At 36.5% G+C, this 20,790-nt stretch overlaps 2 protein-coding genes across 4 annotated transcripts in view; one reads left to right on the forward strand and one right to left on the reverse strand.

Annotated features, from left to right (window-relative positions):
* METTL15 (methyltransferase 15, mitochondrial 12S rRNA N4-cytidine) overlaps nucleotides 1–13,388 on the reverse strand; it is a 95,826-nt gene extending 82,438 nt beyond the window's left edge. Inside the window, exons 1-2 of one of the 2 annotated variants that reach the window (XM_083838931.1) lie at nucleotides 13,250–13,388; nucleotides 11,899–12,178 (exon numbers count right to left, since the gene is read on the reverse strand). In XM_083838931.1, the coding sequence (XP_083695057.1) occupies nucleotides 11,899–12,162 (264 nt within the window). In that variant the 5' untranslated portion in view covers nucleotides 12,163–12,178; nucleotides 13,250–13,388. The other variant, XM_083838930.1, reaches the window with a different exon arrangement.
* The window catches only part of KIF18A (kinesin family member 18A), a 42,775-nt gene continuing 35,225 nt past the window's right edge, over nucleotides 13,241–20,790 (forward strand). Inside the window, exons 1-5 of one of the 2 annotated variants that reach the window (XM_083838909.1) lie at nucleotides 13,241–13,370; nucleotides 13,564–13,958; nucleotides 14,704–14,861; nucleotides 15,979–16,083; nucleotides 17,169–17,279. In XM_083838909.1, coding sequence (XP_083695035.1) covers nucleotides 13,631–13,958; nucleotides 14,704–14,861; nucleotides 15,979–16,083; nucleotides 17,169–17,279 — 702 coding nt within the window. In that variant the 5' untranslated portion in view covers nucleotides 13,241–13,370; nucleotides 13,564–13,630. Of the gene's footprint in view, nucleotides 13,371–13,557; nucleotides 13,959–14,703; nucleotides 14,862–15,978; nucleotides 16,084–17,168; nucleotides 17,280–20,790 lie in introns of both variants that reach the window. The other variant, XM_083838908.1, reaches the window with a different exon arrangement.

Consider the following 20,790-nt stretch of genomic DNA (forward strand, 5'->3'; position numbering starts at 1 on the left):
AAAACTCTGCATTCAAAGCAGCTTTTGAAGAGTGAACAGCAAATAAAGACATGTGGCCTTGTGCAAGAACAGAACAACATAAATAGCTTATTCATTCAGCATCCTCTGGCCATGCCTACTTTAGCAGGCCACTAGAAGATTCTCAAATGGCAAAACAACTCTTTTGTCTGAGATGCTACACACATGCCAACGCAATTTATTTCAGATCAAATCTACTTTGGTTCTTTAGGCTGAACATTTTAATAGTTGGAGAATGAGGTGCCCCCCTGGAATACATCTTCCGGCTTCGTCTGAAAGAAACAGTTTATATACTACCATGTGAACCAAACTACCAACAGAAAGAATCTTCCAACAGAAAGAATCAATACACTCTCTCAAAAACAGATACTTTATTACAGAACTAAAATGGTAATGCAGGTAGACCCTAGTGCTAAAAAAAAATTACCTGTAATATTACTGTATATGAATTCAGACATAGCAACCCTCAGTATCAGTTGACTTCAAGTATTTTCTAAGGGGATCACACAAAATATAGAAACAACTGATGCAACCTGGAAAACCTCTCGATGCCATAATTACAACTGACAAAAATTAAAGAAGTTAGTTATCCTCTATTGCATTATTTAAACCCTACAGATGGGAAAAAACAGATTCAGAAAGAAAGACAATTTCATTCCCAGATTCGAACTTTGCTCACATTTAGAATTAAATTAAGACAAAATGTGCCTGTAATTCCCCTTAAAAAAAAAAAAAAAGATTCATGAAATAGTGCAGAGGATTGTATATACTAATTCTTGACAAAGCACATTGCAGAGTTATCACCACTCTTAAAGGAACTATTTGTTCAGCAGATTCTCTGACAACTTTTGCAAAGTCAATCATTTGGAAAATTGTCATGGAAGTATCTGCTTTTCAGTATACCTATCCCAAGTCAACCAGACTCAATTCCTTGAAACTCCTTCACCAGTATCAAACACGTATGCTTAATCATTTAGAGAATGCTTTACATATATTTGATCCATCTCAAACGATCAGCAGCTTTTCTGTGCTACTATTACTGTTGTCAACTCACGACAGATTTTTTTTTTTCAGACTACAATTTTTCTTTTTTTTTTTCTTTAATATAGTGGTACTCTGATATAGATAAGTCAGAGGACATAAATAGTATCTTTTGTGATAAGATACATTTTTCATATACTTAGTTTTATATGTCTTTTGTAATACCTGTAGTACAGTCATTACAGTATGACTGTATAACTCTGGTCAACTTTGTGTCTCTTGAAAGAGTTAAGATCAGAAATAAAATACAGGCCAATGTGTAATTCAACTTTTTTTTTTTTTTCCTTTAAGTCTGCATCTGTACAAATAATACCTATTCAGCTGGAAACCAATGGTTAGACCAGCAGTTGTATAAATACAGAATATATCCCTGATTTTTTTAAAAAAAAGTTTTATGTTTTTTTTTATTTACACGTTTGCTTGAAAAGATATACTTTATATCCCAGTATACCAACTACAGAACTCCCAAAATACTGAAAAAAGTCACCTTACTAAGCACTGTGCTTTTCTATAGGCCAAGAAAACTCAACGTAGTTTATCAACCTAGTGCACTGTTTATGTTTTTATTGTACTAGATCAAATCTGTCTGCAATCCGTAACGATAACTATACTAAAGCCAAGCTCAAAACCGATGAAGAAATTCATAAAGAAAATTATTTATGAAAAATAAGGTAAACTTTTTAATATCTCTCACCAAGAAGTAATTAAAGAAGTACAGCAGAACTTAATTATCTGACAGAGTTTGCAAAATTCCTCAAGACAGGAAATACAACCTGATCATGTCACCACCATAAAATAATCTAGATGAGCCTGAAAAAATTTTATACTGCCTTAAAACACTACAATGAATCACATCTTGGACATCACCCCTAAATGATCCGTGCAACATGAAGGAATCCCACTAGTGTTATTAAGAATGTGTTTATTAGAAAGCTCTCTAAAAAGAACTGTAATATTCAGAAAGAATAAAAACTAACTAATTAAGTGGGAGTTCTGACCAAGTAGGAGTTTAGTACTTCAGAAATAAGTGGTTTACATTCTACTAATAAGAGCTTTTCAATAAGATACAATTTCCCACTTAGAAAAGTTCACTTCGTCATCTGCATACCTTCCCTTGAAAACTGCCTGCTTACAAATTCAATGCCAGTAAAGAGGTCTGCATTCAGTCCTGTTGAACAGTTAGTCATCTGCAAAATTCTTTATTGAAAATAAACATTCTCTACTCAAACAAAATATACACCATCTCCCCCCATTTCATAACTTTCCTGATTTCAGAGAATGATATCTTAAAATTAAAAGTGTTTAATCAGATCATATTTCTAGAACTACCAGAAATTTAGAGCTATTTTTGGTTAAAAAAAATCAATAAAAAGGATTTATCAATTTGAGATCATTTTTTTCTCAATGACATCAGCAGTTCAGTCACCAAAATACTAGCATGTAGCAATTACCCATGAGAAAACAGAAGACTTCTATGAATCTTTCCCCTCTTCTCCTGTCAGTGGGTACACCTGCTGCTAGAAAGAGTGACATCTGTTATAAGAACATACCTCATATAAGCAGAAAGATATACAGCATCTCAAAGGAAGAACTTCAGATGAAACTTGAAATGCGAAGTACCAAAGTCTAGTTGCCTATCCGTGATTAATCCCAAAGCAAATATCTATAAACTTTATGGTTTTTTTTCAGTTCTATTGAAAAAACTACTCTTCAGTTGATTCAAGTTTTAGCTTAAGATGGATAAGGCTCTTCCATCTTCCTAATTTACCCTAAATTTGTTTACTTCACCTACCACTAATACACTCATAGCAAGGATTATCTGGTTTTACACAATGACCTAAGAACTTACGTCTTCAATTCCTGTTAAATATACAAAAATTAAAGAGGCATACTTGTTTTATATGACTGCCAAAAGGCAGGGCTTTTAACATTATTTTAAATAAAATGGATTGTTAAAAAAATGTTGGCACAGTGAGACATGCTATAAAAGTTGGTTACTCATGGGATCATAAAGATTTGTTAGTAGAGAAATTTACTTTTAAAGAAATGCTAGAAGGGTTTTAGTATTTCTCTAAACAAATTAAGAGAATGCACATGCTTAAAATCACAGCTGAAAAAATTATTAAAACATACATTTCCCTGTTATCCACATGCAAATAAGAAAAATTACCCTAGAACTAAGAAAATGAGAGGTCAAAGATACTCCTGCATTTTTATCAGGATCTTTTTATACCACTGCAATTTACTGGGAAGTATTATTTAATCTTTAGCATATTAATAATCTTTCCTTCATCTTATGAGAATATAAAACATTTCACAAAGATATTCTGTTTCATAAGGTAAATCAGCCATCTGTTTTTAACCTAGACAGCATATGTTTTGATTCTTAACTTTTGTTTCAAAACCTGCGTTGCCATACATAAGGGAAAACACTATTACAAAGCTAGAGAACCACACAAAACATAGACACCTAGATAATCTGAAGGCCTTAGCCCCAGTCTTGAAAAAGCTGCACTTTGCATTTGCATTCTGTTACTCCTATGGGGAACTCTAAGAATGAAACATGACTTAGTACTTGAGTTCTAATATCATCTCATCTTCAATAAGAAAAAAAAAAAAAAAAAGCTGTCATCTTTATATAAAGTTATTCAACAAAAAGTGAGAAAAAAGAGCTTCTGAAAAATAAAAATATGTGGCAAAAAGTGATCAAGGTCACCCTCTAGAGTAAAGCAGTCAATTCCAATTTTCCCTGCAGCTGCAGTTCAACATGTTGAAAACATGTGCAATATAAACCAAGTTCTCCAAACCTTTGCATGCACTACCATGAAAGTGATGTTGATGACACTGATATGAAATGTATGTGCAGCTACCTTCTATACACTACACTAAGCCACAGATCAGCAGAGGCGCAATTTCCACTTCAGCCAAATCTTGCTCAAGTACAGAAGAGCTGAACTTGACAGTGAAAGTAATATAGAGGGTATAAAAGGTTTTATGCCTCATGGCATCACCCGTTGAAAAATAAAGATGACCAAAAAAATCTTAGTGTTCTGTAATCTTGCAAATGGCAATATACTGTACCATACACACGATTTTTTCAGTATCTACTGGGGAGAGGAGAAAGAAGCAAATAAAGTACACGGCAAACACCAATTTTAGTTGCTAGCAAGAAACAACTATCATTTCTACCTAGCACAAGTCTTTCATCTATGTACAACGTTACGAGTAACTTCAAAAACGTAAGAACTGATACAACTGGACTGCAATTTTCTTTTTTCCAAAACCACATTATATGATGGCACCTATGAGAAAACGTAGGAAATGATAAAAAGTGGTTTATACTGCAGATCTAGCAATTTACACTACAAAAAGAAATCCAAATAAATACTTGGCACGTTGTAGGAAAACAACGTTCTCACATAATACATCTTATTGACTGCAATATAAAATGATTTTCCAGTACCCGTCTATTCAACAACCCAACACAATGCTGCCATTACTAGCCATTTTTTAAATTCATCTGTTTGGTACATTAACAGAGGATACTACTAAGCTGTACTAGTATAGAGTTGAAACACCTGCAAGATCACAGACTAGGTCTACATATTCAAGCACAACAGTAACTTGCGCTTTCTATCAACAACATTCCAACTACATCATTCCACACAGAAAGGAAAAAACGGTATTACAAGTACGGTATTTTGAAGCTCTCAATCAATCAATCATTCAATATCCTCAAAAATAATTTCAAATATATTTTCTTTGTAAGGGTCCAATCATAAGGGATTGCTAAATAGGAAACAGCAATTTCATAGGCAAGACAATCCTTTCTTCACTTATGAACATGTTATGCATTAAAACAAGAAAAGGCAGTTTACCTCCTCTTGGTTATTGTTTAACCTTCTTTACTAATTTTTAAGACTCCATACCTTTACTTCTGATCTCGATTCTCCAGAACATACCAGAATATTCCACACGCAAATATCAGCAATTTATCTTACAATACGTTATGGCTTTCACGGTCAGCAGCCACAAGTCCTTCGCAGAAGACCAACAAGTGTCCATTAAGTGGTAAACCACGCTGATCCTCAGAGGTTGAGAAGCAAAGAGAGCTGTGCCGCAGACCCTCTGTTGCACACCAAGTGGCATTCCTTGCACAGTGCAAAACCTGACAGCCAAATTCTATGTTTCATGTAACTGAGTCAAACATCCAGCAAGCCACCAGATCTAGTGGAAGGTGTCCTTGGCTTGGGTTGGAACTAGACAGTCTTGAAGGTCCCTTCCAACCCAAGCCATTCTGTGATTCTGTTACTGGCAGGATTTTTTTTTCCCCCCAATGTTGGGAAAAAAAAAAAAAAGAGCACTTCCCCCTTAAATTGGAGGTAAACCAAGCAAACACAAACCACAATCACCTGCCTTTGTCACCTGCTTTTAGAGAGCTCAACTAGGCCTCACTTCAGTATGCATTATTTACTTTACTCGTTTTCCTAAGAGTAATGCTGTCTGGAACGAGATTTAATGACATTATGACTCAAGCACACCATTATTAACATTTCCATATGAAATTAAAATTTGAATCTCTGAATGACTTCAGCTAATCACTAGACTTAGCAAGGCAGAGTTGATTTCCTCAGCTGTCTTGGAAAAAAACTTCTTTCCTCAATTATAACAAAGGAGATATTTAAGATGCAATGAAAATTTTACAACTGCTCAACTGCAAATCTAATCTGTTCTTTCATATTTATGGTCAGTGACTCCAAAAAAGTCATGTAGACATTTTGGATACATCTTGGCTCCAAGGTGCCCACGACAATTTTACCATAGATAATATTAGATAACACAACTTGTTATAAAGAGGGACCCTGGAGCAATATTAGTTGATTTCAGTGTTTTTAAGTATACACTTTTAAAAATACTTTTTAAAGTGTTCTTCCAAGGTGCTGAGTACCAGCAAACACCACTTGAACAAATAGAGATGTGCTCAAACTCTGGGAAGAAGAAAAAATAGTAAGAAACAGACCACACATTCAGATGATTTCAGATACCCATTAATTTTACACATCAAATTTGGTAGTTTAACCTTTGAATTATTTCTTTATGCAGAACAAGCCTGCACAAACCTAATCAAAATAGAATTATCTTAAATAGAAATACAAGAGAAAAAAACTGCAGACCTTTCCCATACTACAATTATGATCTTAAACCCCTAGTAATATTTTGTGGTAGAAAGTCTGTATTCCTGTTTGCAAACCAGAATTCAAATGTTTAATAAGAAAGCTTAGCCAAAAGGCTGACTAAATAAGGCACACAGTACTAGATGGGGAGGAAATGAGTAGCTACATATATTAATTATCACCCTTTCTGGGATCACAGGCTCACTCAAGTTAAAATTTAAAGGGCTTAGATTACTTTCTGGTGAATTTTATTAGTTTTCCCCAAGAGGTGCAAAGACTAATGCTGTCACAACAGAAAAGGAGAGCACACCCAGCGTCATTACAAGCTGAGTCACCCCAAAGCATTGAATCTTGCTTTATTATAACACAGACTCTTAAATAGTCTCCTGAAACACTATCATTCGTTATGCGATAGAGTGATAACAGCAAGCTAACTCAGTATTACAATAAAATGAAATCTGGCGCATCTGTGGAGTTGATCTCAGTAGGCAGACCAAGTTCCCTTGCTGGTCTCTTTGGAGACAGCAGCTGCAGGCTTCCCTTCCCCTACTGCAATAGAGAAAGATGCACAACAAAGTTGGTGAGAACTGTCTTTTTGTTGTTGCTGATGATAACATTTAGATTTGCCTGCTGAGAGCCATGCTGCAGGTGGGAAGAAGAGGTGGTTGGGCGGACATCCAAGAATTATAACCAAAAGACTCTTCCCTGTGCAGCTGTAGCCATCAACCTACTCTTCCCACCCTACCTCCCTCAAGTTTTTGAATTAGTTTCTCTCTGCAGTGCAAAATCTTCAAGTCCTATAGAAACTAAACTCTGAGGGGACTTCTTGACTGTGCCTTGTTCATACCTTGCCATTTTTCAGCCCCAGTACAGGAGTACTTTTCACTTCCTGATGTCAAGGGTCTAAGCACACAGCAGTACCAGCTTCAAAACAGAACAGATGTGCAGCCCTCTCAAATAAATCATGTGTTTTAATTTGCCTGTCATTAGGCAAGTTATGATCCCTGTATTTTTTCAGGACCCACTACAGTAGACAGCAAAGCAAGGAACTCCAGATAATTAAGGGTATGACTGGATTTTCTCCACCTCCTCAACTAACAAGTTACTCATAAATACCATCTCCCAACTTGTTTTCTTCCCTGTCCCCATTTTTCCTCTCAGGATGGAACTCACCCAGATCCAGATACTGCAAAACTTGTATGACATCAACTGCCACTAGATTTTTAATATTCATTCCATTGTCTTACTGCCTTCTTTAAACTGCTCTTCACAGCAATGTGAAGCACACTTGCATCAGTTAAACTTATGCAAATGAGGTCTGTTATTTCAAATCCTTCTGTAAACACATGCTCTATAAGAACAGGCATTATTATTACACAATAACAGGTATTTGGAGAGACTACCTTGTGCATATCTTAGTAGAAATCCTTGGAAACTATTTTCCATTTTCAAACGCTACCTTCAAAAGTGGTGGTTTTTTGGTGAAAGGAATGTTTTTGGTGAAAAGAATATTTTCAAGTATTTTTTACTTCTTGAAGTATAATTTTAGTCAAATATTTTCAACAGTACTCTCAACCCGAAATAGAGATTCATTTAGCAAGTTTCCTATTACACATCGCAGAAAATGTTTCACAAACATACGCGCTCTACACACTTTTTATCACACATTTCCTTACACAGCTCTGATCCAAAACCTGGCTAGTTTTTTTCATAAATTCACAATAAACACAACCAGGAAATCAGGCAAGATAAGAGTGACTGAAATGGTAGATGGTATATAGAACTACACGATCTGCTAAAATAAATCTCAATACCCACAGTAACACTGAAGGACCACAGAAAAAGCAGTCTGTAATTTTAAGAATATTTTCAGAGTATCTCAACATTACATTCCTTGTCTTTTGCAAATCTCAGTGCCTTTTTTCCTGTTTTACAGAAACTTGTCTATATAATCGCTATATACATCATTGTGCTGTTGCCACAGGAAAATTAACCATACAATTTGCATGTGGCAAGATATTTTCAGCATGCTTCCCATGAAAAAGATAAAGTAGGTCTACTGCTTTTTGTCAGTAGACCTACATTCATTTCACAATTCAAGGGAAAAATGGGTTTAAATGATAGAAACAGTTACATAGTACATGGAATGTTGTGCTTTTCCAAAACAAGCATTTCAGCATTTATCTCATGATGTAATGAATACTTTATGCCAAGCTTGGTATTTTGGCTGCACCCTACAAAATGCCTCATACAACTTGAGAACTCAGAATTCATTTTTCCAGGTCCCTTTTCAAACTCCTATTTATCTTGGAGGCACTGCGAAACACTTGAATTTTGGGAGCCTTTACTGTAAATGCATTGTTCCAGCCAAATCATTTGCAGATGGCTTTGGAAGTACTACGATAAGTACGCTGGCCACCAACATAGCCACAGAACTATTTATACACCGTGACACTTGGAAACCCTTCGAACAAAACAGAAGGCCACACTGCAGGGTGCTGTACAGAGGAAGGTTCTTTTTTGTCCTTAAGAGCTTATATTCAGTATAAGGCAAAAAAAGAAAAGGAATATTATCATATGGACATGGATATAAAGAAACTAAGACGACAACTTCAGAAGAATAGATTCTGCTTTTGCACACCAGCAGTCCATCTCACCTTCATCTGATTGACTGTCACCCATTATTTGGCTAACTAGCTCCACGCATTAGGAAGGAAACAACGATGCTCTGGGTCAGCAACATCCAACAGTGGCAACAGAACTTCAGAAAGGGATAAACTACTGTCTTCAAACCAATTACAGAGCTCAAACAACACTTCAGAGATAAAAGATGTATATGAGACTGTCAGCAGTATTTGATATTTCCTTCTTTACTTTAGAAGGCCATGCTCACACACGTTCTCAGCTGAAAAAATATTTTGACATTTGGATGCATGAAAATAGAAGCTGTCACAAGAACAATGAAATATAGACCTGAAAGACTGAAAGGAAAGCTCATGGCAAAGCTGGATGTTTAAGAAATTTGTCTTTTTCTAGAAGCTAGATGTCCCTAATACATTATTTCAACAACAACAACAAAAAGATAGCCCTTCCACGCAAGCTGGGTAGTAAAAACATAAAAATCAAAGAGGGTACCTTAAGAAGATGCAAGCCAAGATCTGTTTGAGGAATAACAACTTTTTTTTTTTTTTTTAAGGTAAAAACAGCATAATATGCTAAAAAGATCATCTAATATTAACTGTTTCTGGTGAGTCACTGAAAGACTGGAGAAAAGGGAACAGGCTCATTCGTTCTTTCTCACCACCAGTTTGATCACCGACCATTTCATTTACAGACATAAAAAGGAAACACTTCCAGAATTGTCATAACTTAAATGATACTCCTAGAGCTTACCATATCTCCGTTCTAGACTATTGTATACAATTATATTTAATGTAACCCCATAGATGTCACCAGATTACAAGTTCTGCCATTAAATCTAAGTAGGGTACGATATTTAGTTTTGTTCTAGCTGAAGTTTAAATATTATACGTAGTGGGGTGTTTGTGCTGGACTACCAAAATAGTTTCCTAGAGTTTTGCAGTTCGTAAGAACCCTTGTTAGAAGACACTCATAAGGATGATTAAAATTTTGAAGTTTCATACTAAAACTCACTACTGTTGAAATCGTCTTATCGCTACAGCTTTATGACGTTAAAGACAGTAGCTAGCAACTGTTGCAAAAGAAAAAATAGGAAAAAGGTGAAAATGAGAAAAACATACTTGCAGATGTACATTTTGAAGATGTTCATTTTGAAAAGGTACGTTCAGTTCTTTGCTACTTTCAAAGCTCAAGAGAACAGGGAAAACTCAATCTGCCCCAAGAACTGCAAGACCTGTGGTCAAGTACGCGTAAAGAATGCTAACAGACTGAGAAGGCTAAAATGTAGTTTAGTCAACAGAGTAAGCTTAAGAGGGAAATTACTGGTGTCTGGATTTACTGCAACAGACTTTTCATTGAGAAGTAAGGTAGATCAGTAAAAACTAATTTGTATAATGTGTTTCCAAGAAAGGACTACCAAACGGACTTTGTAGAAACAAGATCTAAAGCAGTAAAAGGAGACGCAAAGCTAAGTGGAACTACTATTGCTTAAATCCCTGACAGATTCCACAAAGATGTCAGTCAACAGGAATATTCAGTAGGAGGGTACTATCTTGATCTCACTTGTGACTCACTCTTAAAGTAACATTTACCCTCTTAACAATCCCGTAACTAAAATGAAAAACCCATTCACTGATCAAAAGCATAGGGAGAATGTTCTCTTTCTAACTGGACTTTTTATCTATTGGCAACTCCTTGCCTTAGGACATTACAAGAAATAAAGGCCCAAATCAACTTCTTCTCATAACAAAGAATATAACTGTCTTAAAACTGAGTAAAGGAAACCTTTGTGTATGTAGGAGAGAAGGTAGAAAAGCAAAATCCAGGATATGAACATTATGTTTCCTGCTCAAAACAGCAAAAACACATTCATGGCCTTCCTAGTCATGACTTCAACCGTAAAACATAAATTGATGCAACAGTCACAGTTCTACACCCATGTTAACGTAAATTGTACCACCATTTGTGCAATGAAAAGCAGTCTCCATCTTTGTTTAGAATTGCTCCAACGATGCTTGCTTTAGCAAGACTCAGTTGACACACTGTGCCCTTTTGCACACTACTTATTTTCAAGATTTCACTCTTCATAAAGTGCTGCAAATACATCATTTAGTGTCTTTTTTTAGAAAAAGAAAAATTGAAGTTAGGTTTTCATTTTCAATTATGCTAAAAAGGTTAGTCATATTAAAAATACATCTGTTCAAGATAACACACTGGTGTTCTTATGACTGGCATTAAGGGTTAACCACTAGCACAGGAATCTCTGCAAAGCAACATATATACACGTGAAAAAATCCCACCCCAATAATAAGGTATTTTACATTCATAAATATTTAAACACTCAAAAAGCCTTCAGAGACCAGTGTTCTCTAGAGTTTATAAACAGGAACAGTTTCTATTGTAAGTTCAACTCAAAAAAAAAAAACTGTTTTTGTATCAACAACCAAATTTGAATAAATAGTCCCTCCATTAGCATTAATTCTTATTTTAGTACAAACTTACACAACTGAAAAACCTTTACATGTAACGTCACAATTTATACGTTCCTTGTGTGAAAATTTCGTCATAGTTCTAAAGTTTAGTGATGGGGCGTGATTAGTCAGTTTGGTTCTTGGATTCAATGATCTTGGTGGTCTCTATTCCAACCTAAATGATTCTATCATGATTTTTTTAATACCTACATACTTTCTATATCTCTTATACAAAAAGAAGAGAGCTCTTCACAAAGTGACGATATAAGAATTCCATGCTACTGTTAGTAATTAACGCAACCCTCGAAATGCACAAAAACAATTTAGAAAGATTGCTTTTTTGGCCCTATTGGTTAAATGCAGGCATACAGATTTCTATTATTTTAAATAGAAAAACATCATTCAAATTGCAAAACAATTTAGACACTTCAAAAGGTGGAACGGAGTCTTAAAGAGCACCCCTTTATTTCTCTAAACAAGTTATCACTATACTGCACAGATCTTTCTGCTGGATAACTACTGAATCATGGATGCTAATCAATTATTTAACTCACCTGGCCTGACTGTGGGGATAAACAATTAACAACCTCCTCCAGCATCACTGGTACGTGTAATCTTCCAAAATTTTTGCTTTCTGTACTTTGAGACAACCCTTCAGTTTCATTTTTTTGTACGGCTTGGTCCTTTAACTCACAGTCTGAAAAACGTTCTGCTGAAGAATGGATCCTTCTGGTTAAAGTAGCTACCTTTACCGAATTCGCTTTTACATTGCACAGAAACAAACATCTGTAAACTTGGCACAGACGCTGGGATAACATTTTGGAGTTGATCGACCTAGAAAAACAGCAGACGTTGGGAGTTACTTTCAAACAAATATTTAAAACAGAAGGTTTGTTTTTTTTTAAAAAAAAAAAATAAGGAATAAGATAGGTGGCTTTGCAGAAATGTCATGCCAGCAAAGAGTCTTGAGAATCCCTCACTTCAACTTTTATCAGAAGTTTGAAGCTCATCTGCCAATCAATCATATCTGAGCAACAATGGTTTTCTTTCCATAAGGAGCCCCTCCCTCCTTTTCCCTGACATTGCTAGGACTCTAACGGTGTTCAAACGCCTCAGAGATGCTCACACTAAATGACTAACCACATCTGAGCGCAACCAAAACTGGGACTTAGCTGTCATATTGTTCCCAGCTCTAGCAGGCACAGTGAGACACCTGCTCTGCAGGAGCGCTCTGGTTGCTAAGTTCAATGCATTTGTAGTTAGAACAGGCACAGAGGAATCAAAGAGAAGTATTTCAAGTAGTGCTTTAGTTACTGCCACAATCCACGCACGCAGTAAAAAATAAGCTACAAATTGAAACACATTAAAAATCAGTTGAAACATAGGTAACAATAAAGCTTTATTTACAAAACATCGCCCTTGCTAACACTGCCTGCAGTAACATATTTCATGCCCTCACTTGCTGGGCAGAACAACTCCAAACTTTGACGTGAGACACTTAAAAAAAATAAAATAAATAAATAAATAAAACTGCGGCCCTGTATTTATACCGTTAATATTGTAACTGCAGACACGCCACAGTGTAACCTTGAAGAGACGACTTAGGAGCGTTTTACAGCCGCTCTAGAGAACTGACTGCGTGGAGGGCGAGAAGCCCGGCAAGGAGCCCCTCACGCCACCTGGGGCTGCTAAAGCCCCCAGAAGCGTTACCCGCACGGAGGGGTACGCTCGGCTCCCACCCGCTGCTCTACGCAGCCAGGGGACTCCGCTCCGCGCCGCTCCGCTCCCCTCCTGCCCGCGGGCACGGCCCGCACCAGCAGCCCACAGCGCGCGGCCGCGGGGAGGAGCCGGAGCCGGAGCCCTCCCCAGCCCCGCGCGCGGTGCGCGCACCCGCCACGCACTTACCGTTAGCGCCGTCGCCCCGCTGGCGTCACGGCGGCGGCGGCCAATGAGCAGGCGGGGGGGGGCGGGCCGCTCGGGTTTGAATTCGGCGGCCGGGCAGGGCGGCCGTTGGCGCGGGCCTGAGGTGAGGGGCGGCCGGTGGGGACGGGCTGGGCCGGTGGCGGGCAGCGGGCCTCAGGGCAATGGTGCCCGCGCAGGGGGCAGGCTGGAGGCCGGGGTGCCGGTCCCTCGGCTGGCTCCGGGCACTCCCGCGGTCTCGCCTCGTTCCCGTGTGTATGTTTCAACTACCAGACCTTCACTAGATCTGTCAGTTACAGGAAAGATTCAGCTGCTCGGTCTGAGGGAGTCCTGGAAGCAAAGTGGGAGAAAGAAAGGACCGTTGTTATGTCTGCTGCGAAGGAGGAGGATGTCTGTAATCACGTGAAAGTGGTAGTTCGCGTCCGCCCGGAGTCGCAAAAGGAAAAAGATGGCAACTTCAGCAAAGTTGTTCATGTCGTTGACCAACATATGCTGGTCTTTGATCCCAAGGAAGAAGAAGTTGGCTTTTTTCACAGGAAGAAACTGGTCCATAGGGATATTAACAAAAGAGCAAAGAAAGATCTTAAATTTGTGTTTGACGCTGTTTTTGCTGAAAGCTCATCCCAGCTGGAAGTCTTTGAGCATACTACTAAAAGTGTCCTTGATGGCTTCCTAAATGGTTATAACTGTACAGGTAACTTTGCTATTTATCTCTTTCAATTCAAAAAATTCACTGTGTTCTATGAAGTTTCTACCGTTGTATCTATCTGCTGCAGAGGCCTTAAAAAGACTGACATTTAAATAAAGCATTTTGTTTTAATTAGTAGATAGGAGAGGTTGACCCTGCTTATGGAAGATAGGATAGCTATGCTCTCTTTTGAGAAAGTGTTCTTGTTAGGGTTATAACAGACTTCAGAACTAGATCTGAAATAAGCGTGCTTACAAGAGGACTCTTCAGGAAAGAGTTATTTAACCAGAAACTGTTTAGTTGTTTTACTGAAGGTGTTCACCTGTTTTATGAAGTTTTCTTTTCAAGAGCTTGTCTTCTAAATTGGCAATAAAACATTGTAAGGGAAATGCAATAGGTACGTGCAGTAAGTTCATGGTTTAGTGTTAAGAGAGTAAAGAATTAATATTTGTCATTTAAGTTGTCTGTGATTGAACTTTGAACTGAAAATGAAAAAAGAAATGACATTGGAATAGTTTTCTGATGATTATAGAATCATTAAGGTTGGAAAAGATCTCCAAGATCATCTGGTCCAACCATTCTCCTACGACCACTACAATAGCTGTAAAAGGCAAAGTCTAAGTGAGAGATTTGATTGGCTTATGAAAACAGTTGTACAATATGATAGATATGTGAATGTTCATTTGAAGCTTGTGTTCCTGATTGGCTTGACTTACTGGTACAAAGGATGTGTTTTTCTCTTAAAATTCAGTGCTTGCGTATGGTGCAACAGGAGCCGGAAAGACTCACACGATGCTAGGTTCTCCTGAAGATCCTGGAGTCATGTATTTAACCATGATGGCACTTTATAATTGCATGGACCAAATAAAAGAAGATAAAATATGCAATGTTGCTGTGTCTTATTTAGAGGTAAGCCAGCTCCTGGATTTGGTATGTTGCATTTAATAAGGTGTATTTTTGTAAATAAGACTTTTTTTTTCTTCCCTTACTCCCTTCACCCTTCTTATAAACTGTTTTGGAACTTCACAAAATCTGTCCCTGATAGGCCAGGAACTGAACTGCGCTCTGCACATTAGATGTCATTTGTAGGTACCTGTTACTGTCTTACAGAAGCCTTCCCAAAAAGGCCAGTCTCTTCTAGCATACTAATTAAACCATAATGATTCCTGTCTTGCTGATAAGTTGAGTTTCTCTGAGCCTCTGTTAATGTGTACAAAGAAAATCTTGTCAGAGCTATATTTCAGGACTTAAAGATAAAATCCTGTAGACGCTGAAATTGCACAAGTAAATAATATTTAATACTTTTTCAGTAATGTTAATTTCTATGAAGATTTCAGTTCAGTTTTACTGTATCCCATATGAATGAAGTTTTTCAATTAGATCTGCTATGCTACTGTTTAGCTTTCTACAAATATTCCTGTTGTTATTTGCTGTTGGCTTTTCCTTTCCTGTCTCCATCTTTTTTGCATCACAGTTCCATTCTTACAAGCAGCTGTCTTGGCAGTGCTATAAAGCAGGAGTAGCAAAATTATTCCTATATTCTAGCCCCCACAAAGTCATAGTGGAGGAGTAGTTAGTAACAAGGGGGAGGGAGGGTGGGAAAAAATGTGCTATTTCAAGTGCTTCCAAAGACTAAGAATTAAAGCAATTAAGTACTTTAACAGAACTATTTTTGGATTAAGTCTCACTGAAGTGTATATATTATGAAGTGTAGTAGGTGATAATCAACGCTTCATATTCACACTTGGTGCAAAATCATTTTTTGTAAGAACAAACTTTTTTTGCAAATAAAAACTAAAGATTATTTACTAAGAAAGACTCCAACTTCAATGGCCAAAAAAAATTCATGGGAATTAAATAAACAGAATATTCCAAGCTCAACGCAGGAAAGGTATTTAGCGATAATTCTACAGAACTAATGTTACTTGATCTTGAATACATATTAAAAAATATGATTTCTGTTCCAAGTTAATCCTGGCAATTAGAGCAGGGTAGTTTTTAAAATATTTTAAATTCCTTTCTAAAGGTCTACAATGAACAGATCCGCGATCTCCTGGTGAACTCAGGACCTCTAGCTGTTCGTGAAGATACCCAGAAAGGGGTGGTAGTTCAAGGGCTAACGTTACATCAGGTATGTAAATAGATACTGAAACTCTGGAAGCCTCGTAATATGTGAGGTGAAATAATGAAGTTGTTATTGTGGAATGAAAGCTGTATGAAACTTAGCAACTTTCTTTTTTTTGTTTTTTTGGTTTTTTTTAGTTTTCTGTGGCGGTAATAACTAGTAACTTCGCCTGCAAACATAATAAATGAATTATTCAAAATCATGTTGTTAAAAAGCTACATGGATCAATTTCTTGGATAGAAAATAAAACATTGTTCAAAATCATGGCTTTATCAAACAGGCACTGTTGACTTGATGTTTATCTTCAGGTTTTGGAGTGCTTGTTGTTTGACTAATACACCTTAGTATTTCTTAAAGGATGTCACCATCTTCAGTGCTGTCTGAGTACTCAACACCTCAGAAAACCTTGTGCCTATCTCTTAGGATTTTTCTTTTTTTTTTTAAATAATGTACATAATTCATTTTTTTTTTTTTCCAGGCAAGCACAGAATTTTATTTTTTTGGCAAAGTTAGTGTCACAACTTTGCTCTCAAACTGTTAACTAACTCTTGCGGGCTTTTCCTCTTGCAGGTGTTTAGTGCCTGTTACATGTGCTGTAGTTTTCTAGCTTTTGCGTGTGTAGATTAATGATTGAGGAGCAAACAGTCACGTTAGTTTGGCTCATTCTTGGAAAGCTTTCTTTTGAAAAGCTTGGGTCTTTGGAAAAAGAATACTATGTTGCTGTTTGATGCAAGTACAAGAAAGGTTAAAGCCTTCCTAAGACTTTTTTTGCTAACTGCCGAGAACACTTGCTGGTTTGTTTAAATCAACGTGGTTTTTTTGGGGGGGGGGGAAAAAAGCTATTTAAATTTCTAAAGCCATTAGGTAGTTGCTTTTCATGACTTACTGTTTTTAGCAGAGTGTTTGAAGAGCTTCAATTCTAAAACAAGAATTTCCAAATAACTATACCTTTTGAGTACCTCTGGTTTTGTTTGTCGTTCTTACTGTGGTTTTTTTAAGGTGCATGTTGATATATCTTAAAATCGCTACAAAATCTTGTATAGTTAAGACAAATATACTTTTCTCTTTTTCACTATGCTCTACCCTTAAAGCCTAAATCAGCAGAGGAAATCCTTCAAATGTTGGATTATGGAAATAAAAATAGAACACAGCATCCCACAGATGTAAATGCCTCCTCTTCTCGGTCCCATGCTGTATTTCAGGTAAGATGATATAGCAGATGTACACAAGTATTACTATAAGCTTTACTTATTGTCAAAACTTGAATAAAGCAGAAGCTTTTTTTCTGAAACTGTATCAAACCTTAATTTTGACACACAGAGCTAAGTGTCCCAGTTAACTGTTCTTGTTGACTTCTTATCCCATGTAAATGTTCCGGAGTGATTAAATTTTGAAAAAGTAAATTCAATGAAAAGCTCTCTAATTGTAATAGTTCAAACTGCAGACCTTGAAAAAAACCTTTTCTCTAAAACTGTTATTTTGAGCCTTGAATATACTTTCCTATTATAATTTTATACATCAAAAGGCCATTTCTATCCTTCTTTGCTCAGTATTTTTACACAGAGAATATTTTACAGAATATCACTATACATCTGACTATAAACTGAGTGTCTCAAGCAGTACGTAGCAATCTTGCTTATTTTGGTTAATGGTGATTTTTTTCATACTACAAGATTTCATAATGTTTTGGTCTGCATCAAGTTTTAGAACAATTGAAGTCATTTTTATACACAAAATATTTGAGTGACATATTCTTGGACCATCAAAATCAAATGCATATTTTGTTGAATTCTGTAGATGAGGGTTTTGCAGGTGTTCTACAGATGTGCTAGAATTGAAGATTTCTCCAAATTCTCCAAATATTGCTGTTTGCAGACCATCACCTTGTCATTTTGACTTGTCTTAAATACAAGCCATTGTATAATAATGCTTTAGAAATGGGTCCTGTTAGCTAAAAGTTCTTGATCCTTTGATCCTTTTGATTACTGCAAAAATACGCTATCATCTATCATTTATATGTTGCTCTTCTGGGTTGCATAATATTATAAGCAAAAGTCATTACCACTCTAAAAGCTTCTGTTTTCCTATATATGTTAGATTTCTGTTTGAAATTGTCCTTTCTGTTTTTAATTTCCTCTGAGGTCTTGCCCGTGGTCATAAATTTAAGGCAATGACTTCTCACCAAGTTTAGGTCGATAGCTGCATTGCCACTTGCGTGTGCCGTCTTTAATAAGGCACAAAGTGCTGTGCCACAGAAAGATCAGAGCATGAACTGCTGATTTTGTTTCTTCGCTTTGGGCTGAAGTGTCTTGCCTCTCTCACCTTTGCTTGGCAGCAGACAGTTGATTGTTGTATCTGGCAGGCTTTGGATTCTTCTCAGTTTGTTTCTAAAAATGGCAGGCAATTAAGTAAAGTAGATGTTGGACCTTAGTTGTATTTTAACAAGAAGGCAAGCAATTAGGTGAATAGGGATTGTTGGAGAATTCATCTTCTCCAGCCTACGTTCTGTTTACCCTGGCAAATAGATCTCAGCGTAGATATATTTACTTGTTAGCAAAAATTGCTTATTCACCAAATAAAACAAACTATATTGACAGAATTAGTATATTTGTATTTTACCACAAGTTTGTTTGAAAGTATGACAAAAAAAAAGCATTTGTATGCTTAAGCAGACTTCTTTTTTTTTTTTAATTTCATTATTACAAACTAATTCTGGCTTAGAGAGCAGATATAAAGAAGAAATAAAGGCTTGCAGATGAATGGATTGTTTACTGGTTGGCAATAAAAGTCAAAATATAACCAAAACAAAGATCCTGTCATATCTAAATATTGTAGGAGCAGCAAATATTTATGTGTATGTATACATAAAAAATATTTAGCAAGTAGCTTCTTTGTAATACATCGAACAAAAGTGGCGTGTTCATTGAATTTTTTGTAATACCATTCAGAAGCTCTGAAGTAACTTCAATTTTTTGTCTGTAATAAATACACTATAAGCTGGTGTGGTACACCAGAGAACAAATAATTCTTTGAATGTTTACAGAATACTGTTAGAGTAAGCATCTGAGTAGTGGTGGTAGTGGCTAGAAGAGTAGCCTTGATTGCATGAACTGTACTGATTGTCTCTTAATCAGCCTCCATATGCAACTGCAGTCACTTAGATGACGTGAACTTGATACTCATGGATCAATATCTGGATATTCAAATTCTGTCATGAAGTAAAAGACATTTCATCATAAAAATTTGCATTGCCATGGCTTTGAGAAGCATATTCTGCCATGTACTCAGCGTTCATCACTGAAGCACAGTTCATTCACAAAAACATTCGGACTGATTTTGTTCAAGGCTGGCATCAACAGATTAGTGTAGCTAGCAGAAACTTTCTTTGGTGTTCATAGCTGTATTTCTCATCCAATTAATTATTGTAATGAGATAATCCTGAATGCTTGTTTTGTTTATTCTGCCTTTTGAGATGGTCTAGCTGTCAACAAAGGTATTTAATTGTTTTCACTTAAATGTTACTTTCTGTCAAGTGATTAAGTTATTGCTAGAAGTCATGAAGTCATGATTTCTTTTGTTAGGTAATTATATCCTAAATGTATGATTTATGTAAATATCTACTAATAATGTGAGTCTTCAAAGTAAAAAATAAGCTGGTGCAGCCTTTGAGTAACAGCTCACTTAACAATGAATGGGCTTTAAGCATTTTTCACAGAAGTGACTTTGTGCTTGGGGTGAAGGGAGAGGCAGTATGTCACTTATAGGAATTCCGTAAAAATGCTTAATATAAATACTATATCTACATGAAGCACTTCCAAGTAATAACTTTTGGAAACTATATTGGTCCAATGAATGCAACTGGAAGTCTCACGTTTTAATTTGTGTACTGATTTAAGCTATGCAAATTCACAACCATACGCTCTCTTTTTTCAAAGTGGGATCTCAGATAGGCTATCTAATTGAGGCACTTATTAACAGTGTTGACATCTCTAAGAAACGATAAACTAGTCCACTGGTACTACAAGTAATTGCTTATGTTAGTTTGTTGCATCTATCTCCATTGTTTACATAAATCCATTATGTTCTGAAAAGGTCTTAGCTGCTTATTCCTTATTTCCTCTTTGGTTCAACAGATGTAAATGAAGAGAAATCCCTATTGCTGTCTTGGTTCCTCTTCATTTTTAAAATTTACCTTACTTTTAAGGGTTGCTTTTGTTTGTAGAGATCAGATTGTCTTTTATACTGGCTTTGTTTTTTGTTGTTAACTTTAGAGGTGCAGGATGTTTTCTGGAACTGAATGAAAAAGTAGTGAAGCCTTGGCCCAGGACATTCTAAGCTGATTTTAGAGATGCAAGTTTTATCTGCCTGTCTGTCTCACGTTTGAAATCTTCATCTAGGTCAGGCAGTTACCACATCTAGAAGTAAAATCCCAATTGCCACACTGGTCTATTGAAAGTGTTCTGCAGATGGACAAAGAAATAAAAGATTATGCTTTGGGGCGTTTCCTGTATATCTTGAGTTTTTATAAAAGTTTGAATCATACAACATGTCACTCCACCTTTTCCTATGTCACTTGACTTTTCCCTTCACGTTACTGGATTTTGGTCAAGTGCTACTTGGCTAAGAGTTCCTTGATCAAGATAAATAAAGGGAAGTGGTTTTCCTCTTTTTTTTCCTCTTTTGTTTTGTATGTTTGCCCCACTAGAAATAGTA

The sequence above is a fragment of the Anser anser genome (genome assembly GCF_964211835.1).
Source record: "Anser anser genome assembly, chromosome: 5".
NCBI lineage: Eukaryota > Metazoa > Chordata > Aves > Anseriformes > Anatidae > Anser > Anser anser.